This window comes from Leuresthes tenuis, unplaced genomic scaffold (assembly GCF_036924035.1).
Source record: "Leuresthes tenuis unplaced genomic scaffold, fLeuTen1.0.hap1 SCAF_16, whole genome shotgun sequence".
In the NCBI taxonomy this organism is placed as follows: Eukaryota; Metazoa; Chordata; class Actinopteri; order Atheriniformes; family Atherinopsidae; genus Leuresthes; species Leuresthes tenuis.
This window is the reverse complement of record NW_027325370.1, coordinates 15,277,327-15,300,860: the sequence shown is the minus strand read 5'-3', so window position 1 is coordinate 15,300,860 and position 23,534 is coordinate 15,277,327. Positions and strand designations below refer to the sequence as shown.

The window sequence follows — 23,534 nt, the reverse complement described above, 5'->3', positions numbered from 1 at the left end:
ATGGAATCAGCTCACCATGGGGCCAAATCAGCGAACAGACACGAGCTACTGTGTGCATAAAAGTGTTTGGACATGTAATAGAAAAAGAAAGCAACAGAATTTGATGCTGAACTGAGAATTGTTTTGACAAAAAGCACCCCGTCAAGATACATTTGAGTTACTTTTAGGAAGATTGAAATAAAGGAAATAACTTATAATTGAACAAACATCCTTTAGACTACTCCTAAACAAACAAACAAAAAAAACAAGGTGGTAGTTAGACAGCATTTCAAACGTTAGCAATTTCCCTTTTTTAGTCGAATTACATATATGCTAACAAGGTAAGACAAAACTACACGTAATTTGTCACAAATATGTCTTTTTGTGTGAGTTTTTTTTATTGTGAAAAAATAATAATGCACCGCAGATTTCGAGAGTTGTCAAATGTTTAAAATATATAATTGTGTTTAATTCAGGCCCCTTCCATCCACATCAGGTTCCCTCAAAACATAGCAAATATTTGAGGAAAGCGCCCTCTGTCGGGTACTGACAAAAGTGCAAGTTAGGCCAAGAAACCGTCTTACTTTGTAGTTTAAACTGGCAGTGATACCCACAACCCTTAGCAAAATTATGGAATCATCACACTTGAGAGATATTAGAATTAGAACAAATGAATAATTTACAGCTAAGTAGTTTGGCTTTGTACAACATACCTCAAAGAAAATCGCTTTAATCAGTGGGAATGTTTCATCGCTCCATCATGATTAAAAAAATATGGAATTATGAACAAAAGAATAAAAATGCTACCATGCTGCAGATCATCTAGCTTTTATAACAGCTTGAATGCTTTGTGCCATGGACTTCACTGTTGAAAAACTATATTTCTTATGAAATGGGTTTCCAACTTTTTTGTCTTCAGTTGACGGATCTGTTTTGCAGGACGGAGTCTTGTCATAGATCATTTATCTCACTTTCCACCATAATCTTTCATTCAGATTTGAATCTAAACTCTTTGCTGGTCTTTCAGTCAATTAGTTGATATGTCTTTCCTTAACAAAAGTTTAAATCCTCTGGATTTTGTGGCAAGATGTTTTATTGTCCTTAAAAATGACCTCAGCATCACCAAACCTCTTTTCAACTGAAAGAATTAGAAACATATGTACATATACTGTAGATGTAATGACTCCAATCTCCTCTGGTCCTTCATCTGACATCCTCTCATCAATGTTGATGGATTTTTTTTTTTTCATCTTTATGTTTAATTGAACCTGAACCAAACACTAGTTCCAGCATCATCTCCATGTCCAATGTAGACGGATGATTCATCACTGAATATCACGGTCGTCCTCTCATCCGCAGTTCTTGACTCTTTCTCTTCAGTCCGCTGCAACCTTGTGTTCTTCTGTTTAGGTGTCAGTGTTGGTTTATGCTCGGCTTTTCTGGCTGTAAATCCCATGTCCTTCAGCCGGTTTCTTCCAGTGAAGTAGCAGACATCGACTCCCGTTTCTGCCCATTTGTTTTTCCATCTCTTTAGCTGCACGTTATCTATCGTCAGGAATATTGCTTTGAGTTTTCTCTCCTAATTCTTTCACATCTTCCTCGGTTGACCTGTGCGTTTTCCTTTTCCAACTTTCCCATTTTGCTTTGTACTTGCTCCAAATTGTTTAAAAACAGCTGACCGGAAACCAAAATCTTTTTCTAGACTCAGGAGTTAAATTACAATCTTTCAACTGAGAGCTCAGTTAAGGTTTGCCAAAGCGCTCTTTTAACTGGAGGCTAATATGGATATATTTTTGACTTGTAATGCAAATTACAAGATCCTTCCATAATCAGTTATTTTACTTGCTTAGCTTTTTTTTGTTTCAACAAAATGAAAAACAGCTGAGTGACAATCCTCAAAAAGGTTGTGCGCCCATATTTCTTAACAAGGAGTTATTTTTGTCTCAGTCGCGCACCTTAAACATCTCGCCTTCCTTCCACAGCCTCCGATACCAGATCATCTTTCCAGTAAACCCTAAAAAAAATTGTCGCTTGGTCTTTGTCAGCATCATGCGATCAGAAATGGTCTGATGCAGTTTGAAGACAGATTTGGACATGGTTTTCTTGTAAAAGCAGTTCTTTTCACGCCGGTGAGATTCAGCCAAACTGCTTTCTAAACAACAGGCTATATTCATACTGTAGACAGTGCAAATCTTTGTGAAAAAAATGATAGAACTTTAATACGAAACCATTTATGGCTCAAACTAATTGCAGCAACTGAGTCCTAAATTAAGTTGCTTATGGAGAGATGAGACCTGGACATTAGAACCTCCCTTCATCCTGTGTGGAAATAGTCAAGTATTAGAAATAGGAAAAATTAAAATGTCAATAATAGTTTTAATTGATAAATGTTACATTCAATACCCATTGTGTTCCTCCAACACACAATTGCATACATACATATTTTTTCTGTCGTCTCAAATGAGGAATGCAACAAACAGCTTGTAAATGTCTTACACTATCATATATTTACATATCATCCACTTCTGTACATGGCAAGTCCTTAAATACGATCAAACATTAGAAGAGTAACAGGATACAATGTGTGACTGATTGTATTCAGTTTCTTTGAAACATATTTAATGTACTGTCCTTCCAAAAAGGCATGTGCATACAGCACTGTCATAAAAAGTGAGTCACAAGTAGACATGATAGGTTAAAAACTCCACGACGCCTCTTCTTCATTCATGTATCACAAGATAAAACTCTTCCTTCAGCAGGGTTTTTCTTCCACAATGCACAAAAATACAAAAAAAGTAATGTAGGGTAACCAAAGAAAATTAAAAAAAAAAAACCAAACATAAAATGTGCTCAGTGCATTAAGACTTTCCAATATATGAAAGAAACTACGAAGTGTTTGCCCTGTTCCATATCTGTGATAAATAAATTCACATTGTTACAGGCAGACAGTGAGAGGGCTTGAATCAAAACCAAAGTACAGTGAACGAACAATAGTGAAATGATGTTGGAAGTCAAAAAGAAAGATGCATAAACTGCAAATTCCTGTACTCCAAACAAGTTAAATATTCTTTATCTAGGTTTTTAAAAAAAAAAAAAAAAACTTACAGCTTTGATCAGCCAAAATGAGTTATATAATGCCGTTAGCTACAATATTCTGGCCTGTGACTTTATCATATAGATTTAGCTTTGAAGAACAAGACACTTTAAACTGTGCTATGGTTCCGGTTCTGTTTGGTAGTGGCACAGACTTCAAACCTAAAATCTGTCTGTAGTCATCTTAAATTAGCCCAGCAAACATTAAGTGCAAACTCCGGGAGCTCTGTAACTGCTCTCACCATCAGTAAACTCGAGCATTGAGTTGGGTAAACCCACTCTAAAGTTTTCCGAGAGATTCTGAATACAAACGGGACATTGTTTAAAGTTAGAAAATCCAGTTTTTAAATGCCACATGCAGAGTTTTTAGGACTCCTAGAATCCTTGTAGTGTTGAACGACTGCCTGAACGAGCAAAGGAAAAGCTATGTACACACACACACACACACACACACACACACACACAGAAACAGACCCACACACAGCGTGGTGGCGGTTGTGCGATATGATGGCCTGGCACAGAGCACAGGTGTCAAAAATAACACCCGCATTCAGTGAAACCACACAGGAGTCCTATAACTTATCTGAGATATCTGTGTGCTCAGACGACTGCTGCGATGGCCGAATATGCGTTCGCACTAGGAAGACTACAGCAGGCATGAGCAGGTGTCTCGATGTGGATGACGATTTGTTGCAAATTGCATTATTCATGGGTGAATTTATTTTTTTTCAAGCAAGTTCTATTGCAAAAAAAAAATACTATCATGATGCGTATGTGTTCATATCCTTGGCAAAAATCCGAACGTAAATTTGTTTGATTGAGGCAAAAAAAACAAAAAAAAAACAGATTTGCAGATCTGGATTTTGGAGACAACTGTATTACCAAACCTCGTGAAAATTCAGTCAAATCACACGGTTAAAAGAACAAACTTTTTACAAGTTCAGAAAGGCCAACAGTGTTACTAATGTATTGCATTTAAAGACAAGCAGGAACTCTTTTGTCCACAAAGCATGAACCTAAACAAGTAGAGACAGTCACTGTTGAACTTCAGCCATTCAGATCTCCAGTGAGCAGCTGCAACACAGAAATGCAGTTGGTTTTTTTTTTCTCCCCCACCTTGGCATGGTTTTTGACACTTCGATCTCAGAGTCAAAGGCAAACAGTGTTGATATAATGTATTCATATAAATAACAAAATAGTACAGTATAAATATAAAGATTCTGTGTGTGTGAGTGTGTGTATGAGTGTGCAAGCACAGTTGTAAATGGTATACAGGTGGAGAATAAGAGTGTGTGTGTGTGTGCGCTTGTGAGCCAGTGTTAGGACAGGACAGGGGGGGGGTTAGAGGTGAGGCTTTCCCTCCCCCACCTCACGGAAGAGCGAGGTGTAAAACTCAGGCTCCAGTTGCTTGTTGCGGTAACGCTGGACGACCTCGGTTATTTTCTGTTTCCGCCTCACATGAGGAGGGTTGTACAAGTCACTTTCCAGGCGCTTCCGTCGGCACAAGCTGATGACAGTTTGACGCACAAGGAACCCTGGGAGGTGAACACAAAGACATAAGCTGACCGTCATTCAAATGCAATGAGTTTAAAAAAAGAAAACCGATGACTCTCGTTCAAGATGAATGCATAGCAACAGATAAGTATGTTCACAGTGTTTCACTTCACTTATTTTGGCTTTGAATCTACCCTTGTACTTTTATGCGTTGTTAGAAAGAAAATGGTCGAATTTTTTCATCATCCACCCAGAAGTTTGCTTGCATGCAAAAGTTAGTGAATAGATTTTTCTCTTTGATGCACCAGAGAAATAGAAAGATAAACAAGTTAAATGACTCAATGTGAGCTGTTACCTAAGGCTCTGCGGCTGACCACCATGCCATCCACAAGGGGAATCACCATGCCAAATTTGCCCACAGCTCCATGTAACCGGATCCTGAACAGTCCCGTCTTCAGAGGATGGATGAAGATCAGAGGAATGTCCTTTTCTAGTAACCCTGACCTGCAGCAGGAATTAGAAAAGGGCAGAGAAGACACCTGTAAGTGATTTGCCACGTGCAACTTAATGCTGAAGAAGTCCATGGCTTTGGGGTCAATTTTACAGGATAATGACTCCATCGAAGTAAAGGTTTTGGTGAAGATACTCAATAATCATTGCAGTATGACTGTGTTGGGGTTGTGAACTCAAAACTACCTCCACGATCATTTCTGCTACAGTAATTATCTTCAGGTGTAAACGTCATGATAACTGAAAGATGCACATTTAGATATATAAATAGAAGAAGAACCATTAAACCTTAACGATACTGAACCCTGCACATAGACAAACAACAGCCGCTCTGTTGATGCTATCAAATATTAAAACACAAAATAACATTTAATGCTCTTGACAAACAGAGGAAGCATAAAATGTAAACTGACACGATAATAGAGACGAAGCAACACCACGATTCAAACCCACGTGACTCAGAGCTGAGTAATTACTGTGATGACGCATAAAAAAAAACAAGGAAAACATGTAGAAATGCATTTATGGCACCGTTAAGTCATTAAGACACAATGCAACATATGCGTGCTTTTCTCTTTTAGACCAGGAGCGACATTAGTGACGTTTTTAACCTTCAATGCTTAGTTTTGTGTCATTTTCTGAACACACACATTTTCCAAATAACAAACGTAGGGATAATCGTCAGTAATTCAATAAGCTGGGGTGCAAGTGTCAAGATGTTTTAAATTAAATATGAAACAACGCCATAGGTAGATACAATATGTCTTTTCCTGTCTGAGTATTATTGGATAAAAAAAAGACTTAAAAAAAGGCCCACAGCATTGTGTGCAGTCGTCTCAGCTGAGTGCTTTTGACCAAAGTATTTTCGGACAGAACATTAAAAAGACTAAAGACTAAAACAACACATCATTTGCACTCTCAGAACAATTGTCAACTCTGTCACACTTCCCTTTTTCTGGCAGGCTTTGCACACCCTGCATGTAAACTTCCTGTTTGCGCTGCACATTGTGGCACATTTAGTTTAGCAGGTTTTTTTTTTTTTTTTCTCTTTTCTTTCTTCCTCTTTGCACCTGACCAAAACCCAAGACACAAAACCACAAGTTCTTCATGCTGGTGACAAAGTGCTTTGAGTGTTAACTTGTGAATACCTGCAGGAAGTGCTGTTGCTCATGCTAGCCTCCAAGCCTGTGCTGGTTTCCGCCAAGAGATCAGACAACGGGAAGTTCTCTAGAAACACAAAAACAATAACATACAGGCACTGCACTTAACCAAATTGTGTACTTGAGAAACACCTTCTTTAAGCAACTTCTTCTTCTGGAGGTTTATAAAACAAATAAGGTATTTGAAACTAAATTTACTGTCTGATAGTAATCCATGCAGGGGTTCAATATAACTTTCCCCACCACTTGCAACTGATAGTGGCACAACCTTTAATTTTAAAGAGTTTTGAGCTTACCGATATCGTCAAAGCGTTCCACCCAGACCACAAACACCTTTGTCTCAGGGCCCAGTTGGGGGTAAGACTTCCCAGTCGATGACCTCTTTGTCTTCACCAAAGGACACAGCTGCTAAAACAGGACGAGTTTAAGTCAACACTACAAGCAAAACAGACATCAGAATCAGTGCTGCCAGCATACAGTTCACATAAACACCTTTTTGGCAGACTCCATGTTCTCAGAATGGCTAGGGAACAGTTCCAGTGTAAGGTTGGGTTGTTTGAGTATGCCAGGCATGAGGTCTGCGTTGGTGTCGGCCTCCACTGTGGAGTCACTGTGCACCGATGACTCCTCTGCAAAACAAATTTCAATCTGTCAATTCATCATGCCACACTGAGCCTCCGATATCCTTGAATTCATGTTCAAACTAGTGATTACAGACCAGAATTTTCAGTCAAAGATGGAACAACAAAGGCAATCTCAGTCAGAGCATCGGCATAGTATAAGACTTTCTTCTCTCCATTGAAAACTGAACCTCCTGTGTCGTCAGGAGTAGCGAGTTCCTCTGAATAAGGGGGAAAAAAAATTCAGGAGTAGTTACAGCACTACTAATTTCCGGCAGGCAGATAAGCAACGGTTGCTTTAATGGAGATTCACCCAAATTATCCCTACATCTAATGCAATGGTTGACTTAGTAGCTTACCTTGTTGTACATCATTGTTGTCAGAGCAGGAATTCAGGGACCAGCTTGTATCGAGGTGTCCTGTCCAACCTGGGTGTCGTCCCACGTCCACAGGCCAGCCCAAGGACAGCAAGAACTCCAAAAAGTGGGGCTGGACGCTAGCTGATGATTCAACATTTCTCAAGATCTGATGGATCAAATAAAAAAAAAAAATTTAAAAAAAGGGGGAGGGTTATACAAATATAGTAAAAGAAGTACAAAGTCATCATTCAAGCAAGTCTTGTAACCAAATGTCAATCTCCCTGATGACATGTTCACTGACAACCCACCGAGGCTGAAGTGCATCAGATAGCAGGTCATAAAGAAAAGCCCAGAGCACACTCACACACAGACTCACTATTATAGTAGTGAGATGCTTGAATATTGCAACGAATTTTCCTCATCCTATATCTGAATTAGATCTAAGCAGTCAGCATGTTTTCCCTCACCTCAGAGCTGCTTTTCTGTCCAGCCCTCACATAGAAAATGAAGACCGTGTCAAAGGGACGACAGGGAAGCAGGTCAAGGTAGCTGATGTCATCAAAGAATCCTGGCAAGGACGAGTCCAAGCCAATCAGATGAGGAGGTAGACGACTGTTGTTAGGTTCCTATCGATCATGAATACATACGTGTACAACTTAAATCATCTTCATCGCAGTGAATGCAACAAAACCTTTTCTGAAGTTGTGCTGTTATTCATTTGTCTTCATTTCATAGAAATTAAATAGCATCGCGAGCCAAATCTAATCATTAAACTTGACTGAAAGTCATGAGGAGGCACTTAAAATCTCAAAGAGATACTCTAATAAGGCAATATACACAAAAAAATATATATTTTTTTTTTTAATAACCAACCTTAAGTGCCTCCAGAGACAGAAAACCAAAGTGGGAGAGGAAGAGACGTGCCGTCTGGAACTCCTGCGAGGGCGGAGGGGGTTTGCAATCTGTCTGTGGGTCCGGGTAAAGCTTGGACTTCCAGATTTCGTCGCTGTGTCGCTCCAAAGCATTCTCATACTCTATCTGCTTGGTTATCAGAACACGAAGCTTGTCATGCTGTATTTCAAGCTGCAAAAGAGGAGACAACAGGATTTTTAAAACAAGGATGGCGTGTTTAATGAATAGCGGTCTGCATCAAATTCAGCATTACCCCCACAGGGAAAAGTCCCTCTGCCCAGACAGATCCCACCTCTCAAAGTTCACATGAAAACTTACCATTGGTATCGTCAATGCTTCAAAAGTCGAGTAGAAAACTTACAAACCTAAACCTGCACAATCCAATCCAATCCAGTGCAACTGCCCTTGAATAAATCCTGTTTTGATTTTTTTTAGCTTTAACCGTTTTAAAATGATTTCTCTGGTGGTTTTCATAACTGACGTTAGTGGTGGTAGTTAGGAAATAAAAGAAACAATTACAACAAGAGCAATGCACTGGATTGAGAAAGCACACAAAGTGATCATCACCAAACCAGATGATTGGACCCTTTTTTTTTTTTGGCAAGAAAAACCCGAGTGAAATTTCATCTCTCTGTGTAAAAAAAAAAAAAAAAAAAACTCACGTGGGGGTATTTACTCATCAGTGAGCTTGTAGCTCTTGAATCATCCTGCCAGCCCATACAACACACCTGAGTTTGTACAATAACAAATATGATCAACAAAGGCTCTATTTCAGCCATAACATCAAACAGCCCTGGTACTCCTGGTACTGTTAAAAATGAAGTTAGTGTATTTAGTAATAAAGTCACTTGGTTCATCAGACAGCTATTTTCTCACCTCTCTACTGACAATGTCATCCAGGTCAGGAATACTGACATCAGCTTTAACAAGTGGGATCTTATCCACTTCCTCGGGGAAGGGTCTTTGCTTGACGTTGTATTTGATGCCCACGTCATTGTTGGGTGTGGGACGACCCTCTGGAACGAACATCTGTTGACGGAGGAGAGGAGCAGACAAGGTTGTGATATCAGAGGAGAGGATATGGGAAGAGAAGTTTTACACAGTCATAGCTGTACGTGTCACATGACAATATTTATAAGAGCTATTATGCAGCCATCTCGACTGAACTCACCCTCTGATTGGCCCGAGCGCCTCTTGGTTGATGGAAGAGCTGCATGGTCCAGGCATGTCTTCCAGCTGTCCCTCGAATCAAAACTGTCACCGATGGACTGGGATCTGTGAGAACAGATATGCTCCTCATTTACCAAGATTAAGATTACATATTTGGTAGGCGATACGGTTTCTACTAGTACATAAAGGTGAACCATAAAACTTATATTCCAAATACACTAAACAATATTAGGTCCATGGGCAGATAGTAGGCCACTCACTCTGCTCGTTGCCAAGAGGTTGCTCCAGCATTGCAAGGATGACAGAGTTGTCAAGCACAAAATAGCGGAAATGACTGGCTCCTGTAGCACTGAGTCTGGCATAGCGAATCAGGGTGTCTTCATTCAGCAGGCTGCAGGTGGAGGCAGGCCCACTAGGAGAAGGGAAGGCCCCCAACACCTGCATGATACTGAGGAGCACGGTGAGAATAGAAGACTGTGGGTCAATGAGTGCAACACATTTTATGTCCTAAGAGGACCAGAAGAAACAGGGATACAGCATTTAAACAGCTAAGATTTAATGCCAAGAAGGCTTTTCCAAATGGTGATATTCCATGTAGAGGCTCACCAGGACAAAGTCGCCTCAGCAGCGTCTTTCACCCTCATTGAGGCTGGATTGTGCTCCTTCTCCCCTTTATGACGAACTTCATGTTCATGACGGGATTTGCTGCCAGAGATTCCAAGTTCCACTATCTCCAGCACTTCTACCAAACAATCCTAGTCCAAAACAAGAAAAAATTATAAATCAAACAAAGCACTAATCTTCTGAATTAAAAAAAACATATCCGAGTCTCCAAACTTGCCTTCTCGTCCAGCATATCAGGGTGCTCTGTGAGCCACACACACAGAAACTGAAAGGCAGCTACAATCATAGAGTGGAGGTCCCTGGACTGTAGAGGAGCTGGACGGCTACACTGGTACACAATGTATCCACATATAGAGCTGACGGCTCGCTTACGGTCTGCAGAATCCACTCCCACCTTTACCTGAGAAAACATACAAAAAGACACGCAGGTTCATTTCAACTGTTTATCCGGTAAATATTTCAATAACACCTCTGGAAATGGTGCCAATTTACTAAAAAAGGACATAATATATCGTATTTGACTTTTTATGTTAAATTGTTTTATGTCATGTCTGTTTTACTAATATATTATGCAGAAAATTCTGTCTCTAGTGGAGGTGGGTTATTCAAAATAGACTGGACAGTCTTTAAGAGGAAGAGAAAGTGCAATCTCTCAAGAAATGTCCCCTTTTCTTGTGTTATGAGACTCGATAACAGCTCTCACTTGCTGGCAACGTCCTCATAATGAACCTAGACTTTTTAAGGAAATTACATAAAACACTGTCTGATTTAGGTGGGTGCATTGTTAGATTAGGACTAACAGTTAACAGTGTCATAAGATAACATGTCATAAGAAGCTGTTTACAGGATAAAGGTCCAATAGGAATAAGCCTAGACTTTAAGTAAACCTGGTTTATTGAATTTCTTTGGTTCATTTACAGCGTCCCTGTGCTGCATTGATTAAAGTGGCAAAAGCCAGTATGTTATGACTGCAGATTGCGACACTTTCGTTTCTATAATGTTTACCTTGGCAAGCCCGGCTAACAGCTCCAGGGCAGCGAGTGAAATGCTCATGTCTTGCCTCCACTGGGAGTTGAGCCTTTGTGTGACCAGGTGGATGCTGCGCACCAGCAGGCCTGCCGCAGTATCTGGAAGAGCTAAACCATATAACACCCCGAAATACCAAACACCGCAAAGAACAGAGCAATGCAGGATTAAAGCAACAAAGCCGCAAAGTTGTGCAAGGAACTGGATTCCCAGTTAGTAAATAATTCTAGACACGGACAACATGCATTAGGAAAGATTAAAGATAGCACTGCACACAATACTGAGTAGAGTATGTGTAAATTTAAGAATTAAAGATATGAAATGAACTCAGAAAAAAGACTGAGCGATGTCAACAACATAATACTGACTAAAAAATAAATATATATATATACATACATAAGTACACATACATACTGTATGATGAAGTGCTCCTAAATCAATCCATTGGACTTACTTATAAAAAACCCAGGTAGATTTAGAATTACTTAACACTAATCATGCTGTTGAATTTCCTATAAATAGCATATTGTGGCCCTGGCTTAAAGAGGTATAGACGACAGAGTGATATGATAGAAGTGAGCGCTCACGATTCACCTATCAACTACTCTGTTTGATCAACTGTATAGATGGCAAGAAACTATTTAAAAAAAAAAAGGTAATGTGCACTAAAACTGATGCTGAACAAGGATCAACAATGTAATAGTTACACAGTTTGGTTTCACATGAGCCTTCCGAGCTCACCTAACTAGTTTCCTGGTGTGGACATAGTTGCCAATAAGAGACTCAAAAAAGGTACAAAAGGCCTATTTAATCACAGTGTCACAAACTTCACTCAAAAGACTACGTCTCTGAAGTAATTTTTTTATGAAGAGAAAGTTTGGGGAATCCAAATAACAGCATCACAGCAAACAAACAAATCACCTACAAAGACATTTTACCCAGCGCTTCTTAACTCTGCAAACCACTTTAACCACGTTAGCTATAAAGAACAAACAAGTTCATTTATTAAGCTTCATGCTTTGTGCAAATTCGCAAGCAGGCAGTTAACAATCCTGTTAAGCATCATCTGACCAAAGCTGCATTGTTGTGTTAATTCCGCAAAGGCAGGGATATAAGCATCAGTTGAGCAGCTGTATGCCTTACCATAGTCTCGGAGCAAAGCCTGTGCAGGACGCTCAGAGTCTGGACTGGTGGCCTCTGTGCTGCCTCCACTGGTGAAGCTGATGCCACTGTTGGTACGACTGTGACTCTGACTCCTCAGTGCCATGTGGCTCCCATCTATACTGCCCTGCATCCACAAGAAGATTAGCACTCCTGATGTCCAGGCCAGTTCAAACAATAAGAAATCTTCATTTTTTTTGTAGATAAACAGGTGATCTGAGACTTACTGTTTCAGTTTGTGCCCCTATGGACTCTAACAAGGCTGAGTCTTGAACAATATTCAGCATTGCACCTGAAAGAGGAAAATAATAAAGAAATAAATAAAACAGTATACTGCACAATGTGTGTAATTGCTTTCTAGTGGCAGGCAAAAATAAGCAGATAAAGAGTGTGTGAAGATGTCAGTCTGTACCCAGGATGAGCTGAGTGTTGGTGGGGTCGGTCTCAGTCTGTAGTGCTCCTATGAGGACATTGACAAGACGAAGCCTCAAGGATAAGAATGACACAGGCTGGTCGTGGGGCCACCCATCCTCTTCGTTGAACTTCCCCTCCAAAAGCACCTAAAGCACACAAAATTAGTCAAGTTTGGAAGTACACCTCTCAAAACTATAAGATAATCTACTCACAAAAATATTTAAGATGAAAATAACTCTTTTTTTTTTTTTTTTTACAATCACAACAGCTGGAAGAAAAGTCAGAAATGGCACACTCCATCCCGTCATTTCTCCTGTTCATTCCTCTGATATTGCTTGCTCTCACCACCTATCCATCTCCAAATACTATATACATCCTTTAATATTTGACCAACACCAGTCCAACAGGCTTCCATTTTTATGTAAAATGCAGAAACACAATGTGGCATTGTCCCAGTGCGCTATATGAAGAAACAAAAATCTATTCTAAACATTATTAATCATATCATATATACTGTAATGTGGCAAATAAAGGTGAGTTTTTAGTGTTGACTTAAAATTTCAGAATGAATGTGCGTCTTCAACATGTATTGAAAGGTCGTTCCGGAGAAAATGCTCATGCATCAATGTCAGTTTTGATATAGCAACATTAACGTTATGGATTATGCAGAAAAATGGCATAAGTGTGGGTATATTTTAAGCCAAATGGGAAAGGACAGCCCAATGTCCGCAAAACCGCAAAAGAAGTACGAGACACTAAAGCAGTTACCTCCGATTTGATGTTGCCAAAGTGATGTGGCAGCGGCAGCATGGCAAGAAGAATGTTGATGGAAGCTCTCCTCAGGTCGGTGGGATTTACGTACATCTTGAATTTGGACAGCTCCCTAAGAATTGGAGCAGATATTAGACTAAAATGGATTTCAGAGTTGTTTTTTCTACTTAAATCAGCACACGACACAATGACGCAAATCTTATTAAGCAAGTGGAAGAAGGAAATCTTTCATAATCCGTCTAACCTGTCTGGCACGATAGTCTCCAGAGCAGCTATGAAATAGGGCACGACAACATTGATGCCCTTCAAGTCAGTACAGAAGAGAGAGGAAGAGTTGAGAATGATAGAAGCCAGAACTGGTCTGCAGATGAAATCCGATATCTGGAGTCCCTGAATCAGGACCATGTAGAACCTGCCGGCAGAGATGAGGAACGGTACATTATCATCTATCCTACGTGCAGTTTCACGTAGGATAGATGATACATGATGTTACAGTTACATGAGTAGTTTCTCATGTAACTGAATTAGAACTTTGCATCATTAAAGAAAGAAAAAAAACATCACCTGGACAGGTAAACGGGTAGAATCTCCTCTCCAGTTTTCTTGCTACAGAAGATGCGACACAGAGTCCCACAGGCCTCAGCTCGTCCTGCCTCATAGCTCTCTGGGAACTCATTAATATCAAATAATGGATTGGGCACCATGGAGTCAGTGGACATTTGGGAACCCTTTCTTCTCAGCTCCAAACCAACCTGAGTGGCTATTGCTGTAAGGGAGCAGGAAGAGACAGAGAATGAAAGGACCCTGAATTGCATTGGGGTCAAATGCATGCATGCATGTATGAGAAACGGGCAAATGTAGACATATCTACAATGTGCACAATTAAAGGTAAAACAGGAAAAATTTAATATATAAAAGCAACAAAAAGCAGACATTTAATCACTATTACAAGAGAGACTTCAATGACTGCAAACACACACTCACATCCTTTAAAAGCATTCAGTAAAGGAAACTCTGACACAAAGAGTTTGACATACAAGTTCCACCTATCGCATCCCAAAGTGTAGTGTGCTAGTGCTAAAATGTGTCATTCACTGTAGCAAATCCACAAAGCAAAGTCCCTGTGTCAGCTTCCTCAATGTTGCAATTATATCACTGTCACTCAAGGTACAGATCATTCACTTCATGCATTGAGGCACCAAACTAATAAAATCACAACTCAAGTAAACTGACAACACATAAATAAATTACAAAAGGAAAAAAAAAAAATAGATAAATAAAATTAATGCTGAACTTGAAGGGGTCTGAAACGCAATAGTAAGGATTAGCATGACTCAAAGGAAAACAACTTAAAATGGGGTGGCATTGTCACAAACTGGCAACATTATGGTTGAGACAAATGGTCAGTTGGTGAACTCCATTTCATCACCTTTGGAGAAACGCTGAAAGGAACGCTGGAGAACTTTTATATATGAGGAGTGGGGACATAAAACGATGGTGATAATGGCAATGATCATGAGGAATTCAACTGAAAAGCAGGAAGATTTGTCAAGAAACGCAAATCAAGTGAGGAAAAAAAAGCTGCCGTTCCTACTTACAAGATTTATAAGAAAGGAGAATTTGGATAAAAGAGGCTGCAAGATAACAGAAATAGTGGAGAGAGACAAAAATCAAAGCAGATCCAATATTTTGGGTTCAATTCATATCAGACATGAATTGTGCTTTTGTTCTCCTCAATACATGACGTTTGACCCATTACAACTCTTTGACATTCAATCAGACATGGTAGACACGTGCAGGACACTACACCAAAAAGAGAAATATAAATGAAGAGCCAGTATTGAGCCGAATTCCTTTTCAAATATAAAATTCTGTATATGCTGTCACAGAGTCCCCAAGTGGTGGTTCACCAATAAAATGTTAATGTTAAACAGTTTTAGCCTGTTTACAAATTTATCCAGGTTTAGATAGTTGGCAGATGTAGATGGTTTAAAAATCAGATGGAAATCTCATTTCAAGGCCACTTCTAACCAAGCCCTCCACACACAGAAAGGCACAACAAAGTTCCAGAGGAAATGGTGAAAAAGGGAAACGATTTCCCAACGACATACGGCTAAAATAAAAAAAAAAAGAAATTAATTTAAAAAAAAAAAAAGAACAACACTAAAAACACACAAGTCCACGAGAAACACATAGTAATGAACGGCAACAAAACACCCACTTGCCCATGCATTAACAGAAAATCTATTCACCATCACTGCCAACTCTTACCGGTCATGCTGGGGTCTCGGCTGAGGCCACTGTGCAGCTTACAGTGCACCAGAGCAGCATCGAAAAGCCACTGGCCAAACAGGTTGAGGATGCTGTTGACCTTTGGCCGCGCTGGGGCTGGCAGTGGCCGAGACTCCCAACCACTCTGGTTGGGGCTAGAAAGCAGAGTCGGGGAGGACGATGTTTGCTGCTGCTGCTGTTGCTGCTGGGATGCTTTGGTTGGTTGACTGCCACTGCCCTGTAGGGTGGGGGGGGGGGGGGGGGGTGGGGGGGGGGGTTTCGGTTGAGATTTATTAGTTTAACTGACAGATCATGAGCAAAAGTGACGAAAAGATGATTTCTTTTCGTCACGTTAAATCAAGATTAAGAGCTGAGACCCCCTTTTTCTAACAAGTGCACTGTACTATTTACTATGTAAATTAATAAAAAAAACAGTCAACAACAGTTCACAAAAGCTCAGTTGAGTTTATAGACCCACATCTAATAAGGACTTCCAAACTTGCTTTTATTTCCCATCCATACACCAATTAAATGTAATGTCTCTGTAACACTTGGACTTACAGTTGAACTCTTGCTTGTAGTTTTGGTGACCCCTGCGTGCCGCTGCTTGCGGCTGTGAGGGGGCGTAGTGTTGGCAATGGAGGGGGGCGGGGACATGCTCATTCTGTTTACTGGGGTGGGCGGGGCACTGTCGGCCCTGGGACGTGATATACCTGTTAACAAGAAGGTAAAGTAAGCGGGGCAGTTTTAGCTTTTTTTTTTTTTTTTTTGCCCCCCTCAAAGAAGTGACGTTGGGTTTAATTAGTCTCAGTAAATGACACGAAGACAAAAGAAAATGATTTGGCGTCAGAGACTGTGAGTTAATCAAAGACAGTTTTCATTCATAGACATGCAAGGCAATTGTTAGGTACGAATCACACAATAATTGATGTGCATCAATCTTGATTGACTCTTTATGCCTGCAGGAGTCCCCTCGTTGATGATCTTGCAGTTTAGTCAAGTATGTGGGATATTTCATTTTGCAAATGCAAGACTACCCACAGTTCATAAAGTTCCAGTGTGTAACATTTAGAGGAAGCTAATTGCAGAAATGCAATGTAAAATTCAAAGCTAGGTTTTGATCAAAGTAGAATTTTGTGTGAAAATTAGATTGCGTTTTCTTTACCTTAAAAAGAGCAAGTCTTATTCACAAACACTTCAGAAGGCCCTCCTTGGTACTACAGTAGCTACTACCACCGTAGTTTGGGAGTACCGTAGATGGGGATATTCACTTGTTTACAACTGTCACTACATCCTACACACTGGACCTTTAATATCATCACCACATAAAACAAACCATATGCCCAAAGTATCTCAACATATGATGTATCAGCTGACGTCTGTACCATGAGAGAGCAGCACTGGACAAAAAGTGAACACCCTCTCCCGTACATCTTTCTTTTCAACAGAGACACCTACAGTGTAAAGAGAAAAATAAATACCAACATGTTTCTATTCAAATATTTAAAAAGGTATACTCATTAAGAGCCTCCATCTCCATTATTTAGAGGTCGAGCCAGAACAACAACTGTAAAGCGGGAAAGAAAGACTTCCTAAAAAAGGTCACGATCTGATTTGCTGTTAAACGGTAATATGATTCAGTGTTTTGCAGTTAACTCTTTCCTCTACGAATAACAATCTGTTTTCCTTTTTCTAATCTTATATCACCTTCAATCAACAAATTTAAAGTTTGCTTCAGATCAAAACAACCACTCAGTCTGCTTTTACTCTTGTCAAATGGACACTTCTTTTGTATGGTGCAAAACCTCAATGCCTTGTTTTATCATTTCATTTCATTTCGACACTTACAGTAAAGTTTATTTACTCTTAAACCAAAGTCTTCGATGTCACACAACTGAGCTTTTCAGTTTAACTCGGCATCTTCTTACCCAAAAAGGCATCCACGAGGCAGCTAACGCCTCTCATTGCCCTGAAGAAGATCTGGGGAAGCTGTTTCAAACACGGATGTAATACCACTTCGTGAGGGATCCCGCTCGAGTTGAGAAACTGCTCCTGAAACTTTGGAGTGGTGCTCACAACCACTGGGTTGCTCAGATCCACTGGGTTGCTGGAGAAAAAAAGAAAGGCAACGAAGTACATAAAAAGCTTGCAGATTCAACTTAAAATGAAAGAAGAAAGAAATAAGTGAATGGAAGAATAAACATGTACAAGAAGGTTATAAAAGACGATAAAACTGATCAAACTTTTATGTAAATTAATGGTAAGGTACAAGAGCAAATAGAAAACTTCCAACTTCTGCTTAAAACATACAAAGATGCTGAGATAAATGTGTTTACATTGAGGTATTACATACCTGATCATGTGAAGAAAGCGATACCATGTCTGTGCCACGCAGTCATTGTCCATCTCTAAAGGAATTAAATTGGCATCATCATCAGGAACTTTAAAAGGTGGGAAGGATGGACCGTGGGTAAACCGCAAAAGTCTGTGTTGTAGTTGGAGACAAGAATACACAGATTATTACAGCTAGTAAATAATACGGACATTTAAAAAAAAGAGGTATCTTTTTGTCATGACTTCTATGAGATCATTTTTAGCCCTAAATCTAAAACAACATGAAAGTGAATCTACTCTTACCTGGAAGTAAGGGCACAAGCCACTCTGCTCCACTGCTCTACAACAGGAGGGTGATGTCTCCAGTTAGCCAGCATTTCCCGTGCTGTCTTCCAATATGGCGGCGTGGGAAAGCAGCGGGCACACGCCAGCAGCCACACTTCGAACAGCACAGACATCAATTTCTCTGCTAATTTTTCTGCTACACCCACTGCAACAAAAAGCAAAACGAGATCATTGTTAACCATCACAACCGATAGCCCGCTGGTAGCTGAGTAAATGATTCGGGGTGGGTTTACCTCCAACTGTGGGCGGTGCAAGCAATGTGTCATTGATGCGGAGCAGGAAAAGCAGCAGCACCTCCCAGGTTTCTCTCACCATGGAAACGGACTCTCGTGCCAACTTCTGGACAGCAGTCAGTACCTGCTGGCAAAGCCTGATGTGGTTCAGACTATGCTGTTCAGGCCTACAGGTACACACAGTTGAAATTAGAGGAGAAGAAAAGCCACAAAGAGAAGAAGAAGAAGGAGAAGAAGAAGAAGACAAAAGAGACAGCAGACGCAGTTGAAAAATGTACTTTAAGCTAGCTCAAAAAAGCCAATTTAAGCTTTTTTAATGGCCAATTATTTAATGCGTGACACAGCCAATGGCCACTATTTGGTCTTAATCTGATAAAACACATTAGCATAATAATAACTAATGAGACAGAAAGCTCATTAACTTAGCTAAACATACATCACTTTTATGTCTGTAACGTCTCTGCGTGCTTCAATCGATGAATCTTACATACGCTCTGCGCTGCACTAATTAATTCTTTAAAAAGTAAATGTACACAGATTATTAAAAGCATTACTCCACCACAGTCACAAGGCTGCCTGCACTGCAGATATGGCTGGTTGCATAAAGTCGGCCCATTTAATTGGCAAAAAACTTACTTTGCAAAAGAAAACTGCAAACGCAAACAGCAGTCGTTCTAAGTAGCATTGACGGTCAAAGATTTAAGTACGTTAAAGGGCATCAAAAAAAATCAGAAATGTAAAAAACTGGGAAGATTAAGGCTTATTTGAGAACTTCTTTCACATACCTTGGTACAAAGACGTTGTACAGATGTTTGAGAATGGTCTGAACGTACATATTGGGCTCCCTCACCACAGGCTGTGGCATGGAGTCTCTTGGCGACACCAGGGCCATCATCCAGTCTGTATATACATCCACGCACAGTTTGACAGTGTCCCCTTCTAGAGGCAGGGTCAGGCCATAACACAGTACCTCCATGGTCCACTTCACCTGGGGAGCAGGTGATATGAGCAGTGGGTTTGCAGCATACTGATGTGGGATGGTCCCACACACACACACCCCACATTAAAATAAACAACTTTTCAATATAACACTGTATTTTTCCGGCAGAAAGAACTATCTCAAATGAGTCATCATGAGGACTTCCACACTTCTTATAAAACTGTCTCATAAAAATGAAAGACAAAGATTTAGGTTAAGAAGATGACAGCAATAAAACACAAACGGCTGAACTGTCACATGTTTCGTCATCTCTTGTTCAATCTAAAACAGACTGAAAGTTAAAAGGTAGGTGACGAATAAAAAAAAACCAAACAGATTATCCTTCTCTCTGTGTTATATGTAAACACCACTGCAGCACCATAAAACATGACAGTAAAGTCATGGGATGTTTTCTTGCCCATAATCCTGATCCCGATCTTGATATATTCAGTAACTGCAACAACTTAATCCTATCCAGTATTTTGCAAAACATTCATAAAGACATTGGCGTGGATGTATGGCGTGCGAGTTCCTCTCACATCCCTTCCTAACAGGCTGTCACATCATTAATTGAAGCTGCTTCCTCACTGTGTGTTGACTGATGTTCTAGTTTCATTTTGGCTTTTTTTCCACTGTGAAGGGGAAATATTTTGACAGCTCATTCTTGCGCAGTTTGCATACACACAAAAACACAACAGAAAAGATGTTGGGATAAAAAATGTTTTAAAAAGTTCACAAAAAAAGTTATCTGTCTTTTAATAGCAAACCATCAAAAATTGGTTTGAATTAGCTTGTCAAGATCCTTCAGATTGCGTCAGGACATCACCATAAAAGATAGCAATATTGCATATATCTTGATACATAGCATGTGTTGTGCTTGTCAAGTAGTTTGAGATATAAAATAAGCAAAGGGGTCATCTGCTACTGTTTCGCACTTACTCACTTACTATAGCAGAGAAAGAACAAGCTATCTCTGTGGCACTTAGCCTCAAGCATTCAAGCTTTTACATGGTAGACTAGCAATAGTCAAAAAGTCAAAGATATAGGACAGCCCAAGGGATTTGGCCTAATGGAACTTTTATTGACCTAGCATTAGAAAAAAAACTCCATGTGAAGTGTATGTCTGTACACATACTAGTTGTGGTAGCATTGTGCCGTGATTTAAACATAAGAAATCGAAGCTGGTTGGTGCAAATGGCATGATGAATGAATCTAAATTACAAAAAGGTCCTTTTGGAATTCCTGTTTCAGAGAAAAAGCAAACTCACAGTAGTCTGAAGATTTAGTACGACAACAAAAGAGGCAAGGACGCCAACATAGTGATGGCATTTGCCCAGGAAATGTCTAACAGTCTTGCTGAAACATCACTCAAGTGTACAATATATACAGAAGAAAAGAACAAGCTACCAGAATGTAGAATGTAGCCTTTCCTAAATCTTGGTGATGAAGTTGCTGCTTGGCAGTGACGATTTCAAATTATATAATCATTGAAAATCTAATCAATAGTGTAGACCACGTTCTCACCTCTTTGTCTGTTTTAAGGATGTTCTCTGTGGCGACGGGGCTTACAGCTGTGCCCAGAGGTTTAACCACAGCATTTGCCACCTCTGTGCCCACACTTGTGGGATAGGTGTGCAGAACACTGAGGTGGCCCTGGTCACTCTGCACCACCAACTGCAGCGAGCGCCACTCGGAGTACATGCTGTTGATGTATAATGCTTTCTACTCGCACCACCTACCTCCACCTGCAGAAACACAAATCCAGCAGTCAACTTAACGTAGCAATTTATTCAATTTAATACTTGAAAGTTTATACTTGTGCCAAAACTAGTGTTACCCCGCTAACAGAGAAAAACTGTTCAACTTCCACCAGTTTAACTAGTGTATTTTCATAATCTCGCGAGGCTAGACTCTTGATACAAACAGAATGCAAGATCCAAACGCATGAAAAAATACAATAGAAAAGATTAATTTTGTAACTGTAAACCAACTGTCATATGCAACCTGCATGCAAAGCTAAATAAAGACAGTTTAGTAAAAGAGTCGACTGTGGTTAGCTGACATTAAACAACCCAGATGTTTATGTTGCTTCTTGCGTTTCATTCCCCTTTCTCCAGTTAAAACAACACAGCATATGTAAAATACCAACTGTGTTTTGTCTTTTGTTTTTTTTTTCTTAAGCGAACTGAAGCAATGATTAACGTTTTATCCACGCCTTGGATCGGTAACAAGCAAAGGAGTCACAACCAGGAAACGGATCTTGACTTAAATAGCCTGCTAGCGTTAGCTAGCATTAGTATCAAAACATCTTCCTCATCTTTTTGATGACATTAGCTGAAGTTAGCTGCTGGCTTGCTTTAGTGTTACAAATCCGTCTTGCTAAATAAAACAAAAGACTGCTGTTAATATAAGAAAAAAAACACAATGCTATATGACCACTTATGAGTTATTTTCGACTACGTTGTAGTTGATCTGACGTTACTAGCTAGCTTAGCTAATGTTCGATCATTTAGCCTTTTCGTTGACATTAGCTCGCTGAACTGGCTAACAGGCCAACTTTGCAAAGGCGCTAACGTGTCTTAGCCAGCCAGTAGAGCTATTTAATTCCTTACCTGCACAAACTGCATACGTTGTCATAACAGAGCTCCCAAACTCTCAGTTTCTGCTTCCTGTAAAGACTAGTCTAAACCATAACAGCCTCCATCGTCGCAATGTCAGGGCTTGGATATTGTCGCTTGACGGGCTAACGGGAAACAGGATCCGGAGGTTGGCGCCCCCTAACGTTTGGTACAGTCGGTACATCTGAAGGTGGACCTAAGGGGGGGAAAGATGAGACAAAAAAGTTTAACCAGAGGTATTCAAAATGACAAAAATGCTTCTAAAATTGAAATTAGCATGAAAAAAGTCTAAACAGGAACGAAAATGTGGGGCATATCAGTCAAATACATCAACAGTATTGTATCTTTCTATCTTTGCTGATCCAAAGTGCTATTCTCTCAGTGTGAGTCACTTTGTTGAAACATAATCAGAACCAGCTTACATTATCTTAAATCATCTGCTCTATAAAAAAGGAAAAAAGTATCTATTCCTGCGCAAGATTTGTCTACTGCTACTATACTACTTTACTCTACACGCCTACCAGTGTAAGTCGCTTTGGATTAAAGCGTCTGCCAAATGCATAAACATAAACATAAACATAGTCTGAGGCATCTGTGAATTCAAAATCTGTAAATGCTGAGTCAAATAGCAAATACCACATATTTTTACAAAATGCCACTTTAAAATATAGAGCTTAGCGATAAGAATTGCTAAAAATTGGTTATAGTTTATTCATATTTAAACATTGTTGATTCACAGTTTTATATATTTAAGTTATACAGTTATACAACATTTAATCCAAAAGCACACACTCAGTTGAGGTGTTTTGGGGTTTTTTTGTATATAAAATAAGAACATGAAACAGCTGCAGTAGATCTGACAAACCAACAACAACAAAATTATCAGACGACCCGTTGATGCTTTCATTGAACTGCAGGGGAAAACCTTGCAACAGAAAAGCTGCATCTCAAGCCCCCTGGCAGCCTGTCTCATAAATCATTCATTTAATAAGTTCATCTGTGTACAAAATATGCTATAATTAAAGTCTAATGAACATTCTAGCTCTACATGTGTGGCAATCCACCCTCTCAAAAAATGCTTCTATGTGGGTGTTGAACATTAGCTTCATATAAAACTGTCAAGTTTCCATCATTCTGCTCTCCCTTTATCCCTTTATCACTATATAGTCTCTAAAATACATACAGCGTACAGAGAAAAAACATAGTTTTGGCCTGGATAAACAACTGTGCTACTCTAAGAGACAAGAAAAGATTGTTTATAGCACTCAAATGGTTTTGATGGTAAAACAGGAAGTGGGACAATGAAAACACTGAAGTGGGAAAACCGACTTTGGTAATATTTCAATCAATCCTTCAGATGTATTGTAGATCTAAAACTTGGCCAACCACATCAACAACTTTGTAAAGACTGCCCCTGGAGAATTATTCATACCATTATGAAACAAGATAAAAACCCAAGAG

General features: G+C 39.7%; 1 protein-coding gene across 5 annotated transcripts; it reads right to left on the bottom strand.

The window, feature by feature from the left end:
• Nucleotides 1-2,335: 2,335 nt before the first annotated feature.
• On the bottom strand, nucleotides 2,336-22,230 carry LOC140272410 (ral GTPase-activating protein subunit beta-like). 5 transcript variants are annotated; one of them, XM_072367844.1, is made up of 32 exons: nucleotides 22,068-22,230; nucleotides 20,980-21,200; nucleotides 19,262-19,464; nucleotides 18,477-18,643; nucleotides 18,202-18,388; nucleotides 17,918-18,049; nucleotides 17,493-17,671; nucleotides 16,950-17,018; nucleotides 16,126-16,277; nucleotides 15,565-15,802; nucleotides 13,858-14,059; nucleotides 13,538-13,705; nucleotides 13,291-13,405; nucleotides 12,521-12,668; nucleotides 12,336-12,400; nucleotides 12,091-12,235; nucleotides 10,927-11,057; nucleotides 10,139-10,321; nucleotides 9,904-10,052; nucleotides 9,558-9,745; nucleotides 9,299-9,402; nucleotides 9,004-9,156; nucleotides 8,790-8,855; nucleotides 8,089-8,298; nucleotides 7,683-7,841; nucleotides 7,216-7,381; nucleotides 6,955-7,077; nucleotides 6,729-6,865; nucleotides 6,533-6,644; nucleotides 6,225-6,303; nucleotides 4,922-5,070; nucleotides 2,336-4,607 (listed from the first exon to the last, which is right to left on the bottom strand). In XM_072367844.1, the coding sequence occupies exons 2-32, from the start codon at nucleotides 21,154-21,156 to the stop codon at nucleotides 4,414-4,416; spliced, it is 4,650 nt and encodes a 1,549-aa protein (XP_072223945.1). In that variant the 5' UTR covers nucleotides 21,157-21,200; nucleotides 22,068-22,230; the 3' UTR covers nucleotides 2,336-4,413. The 5 variants fall into 5 exon arrangements, with proteins under 5 accessions (XP_072223945.1, XP_072223946.1, XP_072223947.1 ...); XM_072367845.1 differs by having other exon boundaries at nucleotides 10,927-11,048; XM_072367846.1 differs by lacking the exon at nucleotides 8,790-8,855 and having other exon boundaries at nucleotides 6,533-6,641; nucleotides 10,927-11,048; nucleotides 22,068-22,229.
• Between the last annotated feature and the right edge of the window lie 1,304 nt (nucleotides 22,231-23,534).

What these genes read in the sequence shown, in the direction of transcription:
- LOC140272410 (XM_072367844.1), bottom strand. Translation starts at nt 21,156, where the DNA reads ATGTACTCCGAGTGGCGCTCGCTGCAGTTGGTGGTGCAGAGTGACCAG. An exon ending in ATCTTTGACTGAAAATTCTG is followed by an intron (nt 6,866 to 6,954) that starts GTCTGTAATCAC and finishes TTTGTTTTGCAG; the next exon opens with AGGAGTCATCGGTGCACAGT. An exon ending in GGAACGCTTTGACGATATCG is followed by an intron (nt 6,304 to 6,532) that starts GTAAGCTCAAAA and finishes TTGTGTTTCTAG; the next exon opens with AGAACTTCCCGTTGTCTGAT.